The 13155-nt window shown below is 43.8% G+C and overlaps 1 protein-coding gene across 1 annotated transcript; it reads right to left on the bottom strand.

Annotated features, from left to right (window-relative positions):
* Nucleotides 1-1318: 1318 nt before the first annotated feature.
* PPP1R15B (protein phosphatase 1 regulatory subunit 15B) lies at nucleotides 1319-12392 on the bottom strand. Its single transcript, XM_073669205.1, has 2 exons — nucleotides 10161-12392; nucleotides 1319-2594 (listed from the first exon to the last, which is right to left on the bottom strand). Exons 1-2 carry the CDS (start codon nucleotides 12390-12392, stop codon nucleotides 2397-2399), a joined length of 2430 nt encoding a protein of 809 aa, XP_073525306.1. The 3' UTR covers nucleotides 1319-2396.
* Between the last annotated feature and the right edge of the window lie 763 nt (nucleotides 12393-13155).

Here is a 13155-nt window from a genome sequence, read left to right as displayed (position 1 = left end):
AGGACACAAAAAATTGTGTCCGACGATTTTTGTTAAAATAAAAATAAATTGGAGAAGCCCTTTAAAATGTACATTCAGTTGTTGAGAAGAAGCCATTCAATGTCAAATATTGTATTCATTTGTTTAATTTATTTTGGAAGACCAGTCCAGTGTTTTGGTCTTGTGGGGGACGACGACGACGACGACGACCTCAAATAGCCAAATACAGTCACATACCTTCTTTGCAGGTGGCTAATGGAGGACAGCAGACCTTTACTGGATGTACAGCTCTCAGGGGTAGTCGGACTGGATCCAAGACCACCATAAAGTAATATTACAGCAGCCTCCTCTCTATCCAGAAGGTCTTTCTGGTACGTTCGATTGTAATTCACAGTAAACAGATCTTGCAGACGTTTATTAAAATTAACAGATTAGTTTTTTTTATACAAAGAAATAGATCTTTTAAATTAAATAGTCACTCTTCATTAACCACAGCTAATATAAAAATAAAATTTAATTTTTTGCCATGTTCCTTTTTTTGTGGAATGGGATTATGGCTCAAAACAGAATTAATATATATGGTGACACATGACATTCCATTATTTTATAGTGAGGTGTCGTTGAGAATGAAAAATGATAATTAAACGTCTATTCATGCAATGACATGATGCCTGGTGTAACGACATTCAGGTATATTGTTTTTATAGAGTAGTAAAAATTGCTGGTGGCTGGATGCTTTACTAGTGCCACATTGTTACCTCCATATGTAAATCAGGTCTTAAAGGGAATGTGACATCAGGAAATGACCTACTTACCAAATCAGATTTTTAGTGTTAAATAGATTTTTCTTTTCTTTTTTTCCCCCAAATCTGAAATTTCTGCTTATGGCCAAGAAAAACAGAGAGGAACAATCAGTAGTAGATGGTCCCAACTCCGGCCACTGTGCACAGTATACAGATCAGCCAGGGCACGCTAAAACATGTAGGCCCCAATTCATTAAGACTGGCATTTTGTACAAAACGCCCATCTTAATTAAGACACTGCTTGAGTAAGATGCACCCAATTCATTAAGAGGCTTATGCCAATTTAAGGAATTAGGCGTATATTACATCTGGGATTGGAGAATCTGTCCAGGGTCATTTATGCCACTAAAGTGGGTGAAAATTTTCTTGGATTCCCTGGGCAGGCGTCACCATGCCTCAGCCAAGCTTTGCCCGTTTTGGCAAAGCTGGTGTAAGAAAGCCAAAAGCTGCAATTCTTTTTTTTGCACCATTCCAGAAAGATGACGATTAAGCGTTAATGAAGTGGGCCTATACTTTATAAGGTTTTATTAAAAAAAAAAAAAAAAAAAGGAGAAAAGTAGATATTGGCATGCAGTCATTTTAAAAAATAATTTAGGCCATTACACGCATGCAATATCACTATAGCTAATGGCAATTTCCTACAGCAGCTGCCACAGGTGGTAACGCAGAGCCAATCCAGCAATAAAATAATTTAAAAAAAATTCTTTATATATTTTGCATTAAGTTTATAGAACAGGTTCTATAACAAATCACAATTAAAATTGGTCTACCTTTGAAAAATATATGGAACAAAAGAAAAATGTGTCCGAAATGAAAAGGTTCAAAGGGGGCGTAAAGTGAGGAGCTAATCAAAATTATGTATCGGGATGAGGTTTGTGGGGAAAAAAAAAAAAAAAAAACATCTTGTATGACAATGTTGGGAAGATTTTTGCATAGTACACAATTTAGGGAATCTCAATCATATGGGGCTTGCTTGCTTCCTGCCACAATTCCTATAGATATTTGCATTGCAAATAAAGAAAAGCAGGTTTGTCCTCTTTTTTGCATTCAAGTCTGAACACAGCAACTAGTTTGTCACTATTCTGAATGAAGTAGTAAGCAAAGATAGTAACAGAAAAATGTCTGTACAGCGCAAACCGAAAGATGAGGCCAAATACAGACCCATAGTTACTTAGTATCAAAAACAGATAAATAGGGATTAGCATAAGGATGCAATGCCTACACCCAATGATAAAATCAAAAGCAGCAGTCATGTGAAAAACAATTTGTCAAGTTCTTTCTTCCAGTATCCATACAATGTCTAGATGAGCAAACAGATCGTTTGGGATATTCTGGTCTGTAACCTAGAGTACGTTCTTTAATGAAGTCTGGAAGTAAAGGCAACGGCCTCATTAGGTCATTCTGACAAATTGAAGCAAAGCAAGGGTATGGGAGATTAGAGGCAGCAATGGGCTGTTAAGTTCATTTTGTGGCATAGGCTTGGGTTGCAATAATGGTAGTTTCCCGGGTTCACCGTCCCCCTCACTGTAGGATAAGAAGGTAGAGAATATAGAATTGTAACTGTGATAGATAAAACTTCTGCAAAGAGTCTGTTGTTTTAAAATTGAGGCGGGGCTAGCTGCCCCATATTTCTTGCATTCGGTCCCACACTCTTTGCCTATGGTCAGGGGTGAAGCAATGTCCAATCACAGACTCCGTTTCCTGGATGCGACGCAGGAAGCGGCAGCGGTCTCGGGCAAACTCCTCCCAGTGACCCTTGCGCTCTTCTTCATTACAAACATAGTATACCGTGACTTTGTCATAGAAGGTCACCTGGGGGGGAAAGGAGAAACAAAAACCAATAAGAAATGTGGATAGGAGACAAACAAAACACAGCAAACCTTTTACATGTTGACATCAAATAATGGGTCATGATTAGAGATCAGCAATATGATCCTTCTCAGATTTTCAGACCCAGGAGGAAAAATTTTAACATTATATATTTTTTTCCTATGCCTTCACTCTGAGATAGGAAAGCCCCTTTAAAAAGGTGTAAAACAGCATATGTTGACCCCTGTGGCCAATTTCACACCAAAGTGAAAAAGTTGCCCGTAACTCAAAACTGTTTTTGTAAGACCAAAAAATAAAATCCTATTGATTGCTATAATCAAACACTTTCTATGCTAGTCTTTATAGTGGAGATCCAGTGACGAAGCACAAGAAGAAACCTTATCAGCTGACAGCGCGGCCCAAATGAGCCAGTGGGTGTGTAAGTGCAGAGTCACCAAACCCATAGATGACTTATATCTTTGAGAAGCAAACAAATGCTGACTAATACTCCGCTTTAAGCTCAATTTAACTCTGCAATTACTGAAATATTTTACAGTATTTGCTGGCCTGGTACCAAGTCTAAAACACACACAAAAAAAATAATTACATTCTTGAATACATACAGTCTTAATTAGCAGGAATCATAAAATTAGTGTGTCTGGGTGTTAATAGCGGAGAAAACCCACAGAGGAGCACTTCTTTAAACAAAACCCTATCTTCCACATCCCATAAGGTTTGGCTTTGGTGTAGTATTTCCGATGAATCTAAATGTGTGATATTATGTTTTTTCTTGATTGCATATGCGCCTATTATGCTACAAGTTGCCTCCCTGTGGAAAATCAGGTCTGTCCTACAGTTACATCAGCCTTACCCCACCGCGGGTTTTAAGTTTCAGCCCTTTGCATCAGTCTGCGTCTTATCTCTTGGGAAACCATTACCAGGGATGCAAAGACATGACTCAAAGATACAATGAGAACTACATCACACCTGCAGCGGGCAAACAAGGAAATATGGCAACTGCTAAAAATAGGAGCAGTTCAATAGCTGGACCCTAGATTCCCTATACACGTTAGATTGTTGTTGGCTAAACAATGATTTGGCTGATTGTTCGGCTGGCAGCCATCTTGCCCGTTCTCCCTTATACAGGAGTGCTCCCGTGTTCTTTAGGAGAGAGCCACTGGCAAACGTTTATCACTTAGGGCAGTTTATCACCTGTAGCCCGGGACCCACGTGTGGCCCGCAAGCCCAAGATGTGTGGCTCGTGGCTAACTGCCAACTTGGTGCATTAGCAACCAACTACGAAGAGAAGGTCTCCAGATGTTGACTTATGAGTAGCCCACACAGAAGATCTGGACGTGCATATAGTTATGGAGGATGAGGAGGAAAGACATAATATAGTAAGCTGGAGAGAAGATGAAAGTGTTAGTTAGGCCACATTCACACGTTCAGTATTTGTAAGCCAAAACCAGGAGTGGGTGATAAATACAGAAGTGGTGACGTGTTTCTATTATACTTTTCCTCTGATTGTTCCACTCCTGGTTTTGGCTTACAAATACTGAGGTAAAATACTGAACGTGTGAACGTGGCCTTAGGGAAGCTAGAAGTATACTAAATGACTACGGTTTAAGTGGGGACCCTTGGTTTAATTATTCTGCCTATATGGGCCCATGGCCTCTGTATGTTTTCTGTGGGGAAGCTTTTGGCTATAATAATGGGCTCTGAGGGTCACTAGTGTGGGTTTGAGTGCCTGAATGTGGCTCATGTCCATCTCAGATTGGAGTGTTGCTCTCAAGGTAAGAAAGGTTGGGGGAAATCACTGACTTAGGGTATTGTGGACACCTTAACTATTTGATGCAGACACCTCTGCATCAAAAACGTGTCTCTTGGCAGGTAAAACACTGCATCAAAAAAGTCTTTGTGTTGCATTTTTTCCTAATCATTAGAATGGGTGGAAAAAAAAAAAAAAAAGCTACAAAAATGCTGAAATTGACAGGCTGCAGAGTTTAAACGGCTTCACATCTGCAAGAAAGGGATCATGCTAATCTCATTTGGACAATCATCTGTCTGGGATCCCATACACATTAGCAGAAGTGACTGAAGACAACTCTCCTGTCACAGTGGCGGCGAGACACGGATAAGAGACCCCTGTTCTTGAGATGAATGATGGTCCCAGATGTGAGATCCACATCTATTAGACATTTATGGCATAGCCTGTAAAAATGCCAATACTGGCCAAGAAGTGACTAACCTTTTAATTGTACTATCCTATTGACCCTGAAGTACAGTGACCCACAAATCAATACAGCCCTTATTATCAAAAAACCCTTTGTCGTCAGTAGAAACTTACCACAGCACAGCTGCGCTGCAATTGGTTGCTATGGGCGACAACAACCGGTTTTAATGTGAGGCCTATGACTGTAGGTGAAAATCCCTCTGCAATACGGACCTGTAAGGCCGCACATGAGGGGTCTACACTTCATGGCATAAGAGTCATTTACTCTACTAGTTTGAAGGCAAACCACAATTAGAAGGGCAGACATTAGCCAGAAGAGACCACAATGTAATCCTAACACCAGCCGCTTTGATCATTATATTAATGAACAGCACATTAGCGTAATGACCATCAGTCGCCTGGAAACAAAGCTCTTACTGTGAGGCAGACACTGCAGCAGGTACTGGAACACGTACAATATGGTCACACCTTGCTCAGCTGAACAACTCTACAGTGACATTTTACTTTTCAGCAAATTGGGCATCATCTGGATAAAATGGTTAAAAAGACAAAGAGGATGAAAATCGGAAACTTCCCCTTGGTCCTTTGGAACTGTGGTGTAGTAGCCAATTGGCTATCATCATACCAAGTGCAAAAAAGTTTGCATCCATCAGCAGTTACTTCTCAGATAGTAGGCCTAAAAGCCTAGTCCCAGCCAGCAACCAGTGGGTGTGAAACTACCACTCAGGATTTCCTTGAGGCAGTTGTCTAAGCATGTTGGGAGTGGTAGTTTCACAACAGCTGGTATGTGGACTGAAGGTTGCCGAAACTGAACTGGGTGCACACATTCAGTGTTTGGTGAGTTTTTTACCTCAGTATTTGTGAGCCAAAACCAGGAGTGGAACAAATACTGAGGTAAAAAACTCACAAAATACTGACCGTGTGAATGTGGCCTAACATAGGGAAATCAGACTACTACTTTCGTAAAATAGGTCTTAAAACGGGAAATTTAAACCTCGTCCGTCTCCTTTTAAGACATTAATGAACCAATTCATTAAGGCTGGTGTTGTGCTCGCCAGTCATAATGAAGGGGCTCGCTGAAATATCACGGGCACATGCCAATGAATTAGGAGCTTTTCATAACTGGCATGCACTGGTTAATGTACTCTGACTAGAGCACATTTCTGGAGTTAATTACGCCTTAATGGTATAACGTCAAGAATTTGATGGAAGGGCGCCATAATGCTCATATAGGGCAGCGCAGTGGCTCAGTGGTTAGCACTGCAGCCTTGCAGCGCTGGGGTCCTGGGTTCAAATCCCACCAAGGACAACATCTGCAAGGAGTTTATATGTTCTCCCTGTGGTTGCGTGGGTTTCCTCCAGGTTCTCACTCCAAAGACATACTGATCAGGGCTGTGGAGTCGATATAAAATGGACCAACTCTGACTCCTAAAATATATATATTGGGTACAATAGTTCAATGCAGTTTGTGGGGAATATTTTTTCATAAGAATTTGGGAAAGTTATGAAATGTCCTATAAATGTCTGTCCTATTCCTGATCTAAGGGTCTAGACTTTTAGCTGAGAAGAATCTGTGCTACAGTAAATTTATCACTTACACATGAGCCATGTATGAGGGAGTCGGAGTCGGTAGTTTGGCTTACCACTAGTGTTGAGTGAGTATGTTCTGTTCCGAGTATTTACAGCTGCTCGGTGATATGGTTAAATCGCTCTCGTGTGCATGATTTGACAGCTTTATTACATGTGAGGAATGTGTAAGAAATAGACATTCCTCCCATGTAATAAAACTGTCAAAGAGTTGCAAATCATGCACACGGGAGCGATTCAACCATATCAACGAGCAGCTGTAACTACTCGAAGCTCGGCCCGAGCATACTCGGCGAAAGGGTTAATAGAATATACTCGCTCAACACTACTTACACCTCCACAGCCCTGATACTGAAATTAGATTATGAGCCCATAATGTCTGTAAAGCGCTGTGGAATTAATGGCGCTATATAAGAGAGTAAAATAAATAAATTGGGGTTGCTGGCCAGGTCTGGCATCTAAATGCTAGAAGTGGTAATATTTTTGTGCAACTTCTGAGTTGTGAAAAACTATTGCAACTTAAGGAGTTTTACACCACAATTCTGGCATGCACACTTAAATGAATCGGCTGTGTGCCCACGATGCGTTTTCAAGCGTTTCCGCAGCGGCAAAAACGCTGCAGAAACGCTTAAAAAACGCATGGTAGAAGGCCTGCCATGTCCCCCAATGATAATCCGCATGTGCTGCACACATGCTGCGGGAATTTCCACTGTGGATTATCATTGCGGAAAAAACGCAGCACTACCAATTATTTTGCGGAAGTGCAGCGTTTTCGCCGCCATTGACTTGCATTGGACCACATCTATTACGCATTACTGGATCTGTAGATGCGGAAGCCAAGCATTTCAATGAGCGGATGGTACCCGGGTTTGGAGAAGGGGAGACTCTCCTCCGGACCTGGGTACCATAGAAACTGTAAAAAAAAAAAAAGCATAAAATAAAAACTAAAATATTATATTTACCTTCTGATGGCCCGCGGTACGCTCATCTTCACTTGCCAGCAGCTCGCGGTGGACTGAAGAACCTGCGCTGACGTCATAGTCATGTGACGGCAGGTCCTTCAGTGTAGTGTACCACGAGCTGCCGGCAAGCCAGGAAGGAGCGAAGCCAGACTCCAGGGGCCATCAGAAGGTAAGTATAGATTTATTTTTTACCATTCTTTAAGGTCACACTATATAAATCCATGCCGGTTGCATGGATTTATATAGTGTGACCAAGTTGACAAGCACTTTCCAAGTGATGCTAAAAATCGCTTGGAAAGCGCTTGACAACCCGCATGCGGAAATGCATGTGAAGAACGCTTCACTTCCGCTTGTCCCTGGCAGGAAAACGCATGGACAATCTGCATGCGTTTTTTCTGCCAGGGAGATGCAGAAACGCTCAGGAAAAAATCCGGAGCATTTCTGCATCGTGGGCACATAGCCTTACTGCACTGCTGGGACAACCTAATGGCACGTCCCCTTTGGATTTCTGTCACTTAAAAGGGTATAATGGAGGTCTTCTGTGGATCTATATCATTAAACACAGACATATCTACGGAACTTCAATAGTAAGGATGTGTGTAATACATAAGTGTCCATAACACCATAAATGCACACATGAAGGGAACTTGTTGGCATAATGTCAACAGCGCAGCCTCAGGCTTTGGGCCTATAACATCAATTGTACTTCAGCATAAAAAATATTTAAAAGGAAACAGTTATTAGATTCACATTGTATGGAAGATTCTGCCGGGGACCATAGGGAGAGACCCAACTAGTCCAGGACGGTCCCCGGCTGGCTTCTTCCCACCTTGCTCCAGGTAAGGACAGGTAACTTCTATATGTTTACATAGGAAGAGTCCAGTCAATGACCCGTAGCGGGGCAGGGAGCAGCCGGCAGGGGTCATGCTGAACTAGTCAGGCTTTCCCCTATGGTAAAGACTAAAGAAGGTCCAGTGATAAATGATTTCTGGTAGGTCTCATGTAATAAAGAAAAGCTATAAAGCCTAAATGAGGCAATGCAATTTTCATGAAGAACCTGAACATATCGGCCAAAGGTGAAAATTTATACAAGTTACACATCCAGGTGCAAAACCCACAGAAAGCTCCAAGCCTCCAACTATGGGAATACAGCAGGCCAGATCTTAAAGCACATGGTCAGATCTCATGACCTTGAGCTCCACTAATAAAGGACACGTTATCAGAGTAAATTTTCCATACAGAAATACAGTAAAAAGTCCTCCGTCTCTAAGAGCCAAAAACCGATATTTCAGTCTTTTTTGCATTACTCACATGTAGCTAAAACAAAGTTCCATGACACGTCAAAAGTTATGCAAGGCCTAATTACCGATACGTCATTTGTAGACGTCCATCCCATTGTTTAGTATTACTTAATAATTGTTTCTCAATGACAAGTAGGCAAATTTTCTCTCCTCCAGAAGGAAGAAAACTGTCCCAGATCATCCAAACCAGACAAGCCTGCAGACAGCAGTTTTGGGTTTCTTAATACCGATTAAATTAACTCCTCAATACAGCTGTCTGCAGAAAGGCATGTGGTTTAGCTGTTGTACGTTTTCTTCCTTTTCTTCCCTTTGCATACTGCTTCCCTAAGCAGAATTGCCTGCAAGGCACAGCACTTAGCTGAAGGTATAAAACTAGGAAAAGCTCCTGGTATGCATGGGAGGTCAGGCACTGAAAACATTTTTTTTTTTTTTTTTTTTTTGTCTAAGCATGGATCTTTAAAAAAAAAAAAAAAACTGAGGCACACTCTCCAGTCACTTCCCACCCCCTTACCCCATCATGTATCCAATGCATGCTGCTACGGAGGTCTGCACCATTTGAATGCCAACATGACCACTGAACCCTAAAATGTACTGCAGCACTCCTGTTGGCATGTGGATAGATCTGACCTCCGAAGTAGCCCGAGCTGGATCCACATGGGATAGAGTATATGCCTCCATCTGTCAGTTTATCAAAGATCCATGCCTAGAGAAATAAAATTGTTTTCAGAGTCCGACATGCCTTTTTAATGTTTCCATAAGCTCCCATTCACTAGAAGAGACCCCACTGAGTCCTCCACACAGAATAATGGGCTCCACTTAGTCCTCCATACAGAATAATGTAATAATGGGCCCCACATAGGGGTGGTGGTTCTGGTGTCGCGGGCTGAATAAAACCACACTGGGGCCAGATTTGGCCCACGGGCCAGAGTTTGACATGTATGATCCAGAGTAACCACTGTTGGGCATATATACTGAATAGGAAGCTCAGATGCTGTGAGCACTTAGCCTACATCTCCATACACCACCTGGATGTCTAATGAGAATCAGAACCAATCTAGAAGAAAAATACAAACATATGGCCATTTACTAGGCCCTGCCCAATGACACCACAATAAAGTTTTCATCAACCACACTACCGACATCAGAAAACACTAAAATGGAGCCATCAAGATATGGCCCTAAATAAAAATCAAAAGCTGCTAAAAGTAACAAGTAGGCCCAAAATAAACATCACCAACACACGAGTCCACTTCTGCCAAGTTCTAAGAAACAGCTGCCAACTTATGATCAGTCTAGACCACACTATCTGTCAGATATATTTAGATAATAAGCCACATAAGGCAGGAGGACTGGTAACATGTCACTGAGAGCATCCTGAACACAGTCTCACTGCTGGGTGGCCCTAATAGGACACTAGTACATATTAATAATGCATGGCTTAAATAAATTATATAAGCAAAAATTTTGGCAGCCATATGGAATATACCTTTTTATGACCAACATTGGCACTTTCCTCCATGGGCATACTGCGCTTCTCTCTCAACCGTAAGAGCGGAGCATCACAGGGGTGAGTGGGCACAGTCAATTCACTACTTGAGGGGCTGTAACAAACAAGTTCTAAATGTTTGGTGGCAGCGTCACTGCTCTGTCCTTTACGCTCAGCTGTGTGTACTGAGGCTTTAAAACATAAGGGATTGTAGGGATCTTCAGATTTGAGGAACCCATTCCACAGTTTTAAGTTCTCCTGTTCATTGATGCTAAATTCATCCTCACTGTCACTGTCTGACACCGCATCGCTGTCACACCATGATTCTTCATCCTCAGAAATGACTGCTGCTTGGTCCTCAAGGTGGGACTCCACCTCTACAATGGAACCAGTGTGTAAACTGGCAGTAAAGTTCTGTGGATTGTAAGGATCCACGCTACAGAAAGAGTTCCACAGCACAACTTCATCAGCCGCAGAAACATCAGCCTCTGTGGGAGAAACTGATCCTTCACTGTCAAATCCATCATCATCCTCATCCCAATCATCATCATCATCGTCACATGAGGAACTGGAATCTTCCTCTTCATCATCGCTCACAACTGTCCCCAAAATATAGCCAATGTGCTTATTTGTGCATGCAGGAATAGCAGGGGCATGGGTTTCCTCTGCATCAGAGTCCATATCATCTGTTACATCAGGACATAAAATTTTTGTAGGATTCTGAAGACCATCATCGCCCATTACAGATTCACAGGTATCAGGGGGTGAAATACCCAAGAACTGGAGGTTTTGTTTAATATTCAAGCACTGCCAATCCTCCAGACTGTGATATCCTTGGTCCTGATCTGGGCTGGGTGGATATGTACTCTGGGTGTTGCTTGAAATGAGTGGTTTTTGAATCAGCAGAGAAAGAGGAGGACAAAGCTTGGAATCCGGGTCAGAACCTGAAAGCTCCATGACACTGCTCTGGTCTAAATCCAAATCCGGAGAGAAGTCCTTATGGTGGCCATCGTGCCAGTCAGTTACCGGCAACTCTAACTTTATAGGGAGGGCAGGGTCATCTTGGCCTGTTCCCAGATTCTGAGCAGGGTCTTTGAGCTCAGTGGTGGGAACATCTTGGCTCTGGTTCTGCTGCAGGAACCACAACCTCTTGTTACGGATATGTTCTATTTCAGCTGTGGACGTTTCATCGTGAACATCTTTGTCCTGGAGACTGGGCTCATTACCTAAATCTAGCCAAGTGAATACTCCCCCCGATGCGGGGTTAAAGATACAGGACACCATCCCAAGAGGCGCGGAGTGGAACCGGGCAGCGCTCTTCTCGTGGTCTACATCACATGGGCCATCCTCCGCACTCATCCTATGGCTAACATAAGGGTCGTTGGCAGCGGACTTACTACAGCACTCATCGTCCACCTCTTGGTCAGGGTCCACAAGATCCTTCCAGGGGCCCAGCCCTGGCTCCCACAGGGTCTGCATCTTGCTGTGCCAGGTGCCAAGTTCCTGTAGGGCATTGTCCCAGGATTCCTGATCCTTGCTGGAGGAGCCATACCCCTTCCATGGGTTCATGATGTCCAGATCAGCTGGAGAAAGCAGATCCTTCCAGGGCCCCAGCTCGTCCAGGCACTCTCCCAGCTCCTCCCAGGGCCCAGACCGCAGCCCCAGGGCCTCCAGCATCTCGGGCAGCTCATCGGGCCCCACCGACCTGTGCACCACCCAAGCCGAGGGCAGGAAGGAGAAGAACGACCCTCCGGACAGTCCCGTCAGGTAAGACCATGCCGCCCCGAACAGCTGGAACACCCGGAACTGCAGCAGGCCGTGCAGGAAGCGGCCTAGCAGGGCCCGGAGCCCCGGGGAGGCCGAGGAATCCCGATCCGCACACATCAGGCCTCGCTGGTACAGTCCTAGGGCGCCCTGGAGCAGAACACCGCCGCCATTAGGCTCTCCGGTAGCGATGGCGGGACCACACCGGCCTGAGCTCAGACACCGGCGTCTGTCTGACAGCTGGAAGCGCCGCGAAGAAGAGAGCGTAGAGGAGGCGGGGCCAGTGATGTAACGCAGCCTGTGACGTCTGTGTGGGCGGGAGTGTACGGGAGCGTAAATGCGCATGCGCGCATCGTCCAGTAGTTCACTTTTAAAAGCTGTTGGCGCCTGGAGGACGGGAAGTAGGGGGCTGGCACTGCAGTAACCCGGTATAGCTGGTCCCTGCTTCATACCCTCTATCAATAACATTGCTTACACCGCTGCGCCCCCCCATGGCATGTGTGTGTACTGAGCCGTTGTCATGCTCGTCTGTGAATGCCCCGTGTTCCTATTATAGTTAATGGGACATGCGCGTCACAGATCTATGTCACCCATTCACACCAAGGTGTCTGCAACAGTGGCCCACAAAGATGTCACCCTGGTTATTGCGGTGTACGGCTCCTTCACACGGCTGTATAAAGCACCTATGAGAAAATCGGTGTCATTAGGGTTTTACCATCAGTGTCATCTGCGTTTCTCTGGTATGGATAAAGCTTCTATTCTTTGCAATGTTAAGCACATACAGCGCACAGACTGTACTGCTGCCATCCATGTGCTGTAGATGTTTCACGGACCCGTAGCCTTCTATTGGCCCTTGTCATTCGTGCTGTCAGACGGCACAACAGGTTAACCAGACCGTAGTGCCAAAATGCCCCAAAAACTGTCTGTAAGGCTACCTTTACACTAGGCATTTTCAGCATTTTTTTTTCTGAAAAGCCTGATTTCTTGGCAGGAAAGAAGCAACATCAAGAACACAAGTTTTGGTGCATTTTTTGCTGCGTTTTTGGTACGTATTTCAGGATCCCAAAGTTCAGCTTTGCTTCTACCATAGAAGCATGAACACAGGTCACCAATGCAAGACATATGTTCATGTAAAAATACACATTACAAATGTAAGTGGGGGGTGCTGGCAGTGCATAGAGTATGTAAGACACTATTTACTTTCACACTTTGGTCTGGCCACAGGCATTGT

Source organism: Phyllobates terribilis, unplaced genomic scaffold (genome assembly GCF_046119375.1).
Source record: "Phyllobates terribilis strain yellow unplaced genomic scaffold, ASM4611937v1 Scaffold_2__4_contigs__length_985480577, whole genome shotgun sequence".
Lineage (NCBI taxonomy): Eukaryota > Metazoa > Chordata > Amphibia > Anura > Dendrobatidae > Phyllobates > Phyllobates terribilis.
This window is presented reverse-complemented; position numbering and strand designations above follow the sequence as displayed.

What these genes read in the sequence shown, in the direction of transcription:
- PPP1R15B (XM_073669205.1), bottom strand. Translation starts at nt 12,392, where the DNA reads ATGTTATTGATAGAGGGTATGAAGCAGGGACCAGCTATACCGGGTTAC. An exon ending in CCAATGTTGGTCATAAAAAG is followed by an intron (nt 2,595 to 10,160) that starts GTATATTCCATA and finishes TTTCCCCCCCAG; the next exon opens with GTGACCTTCTATGACAAAGT.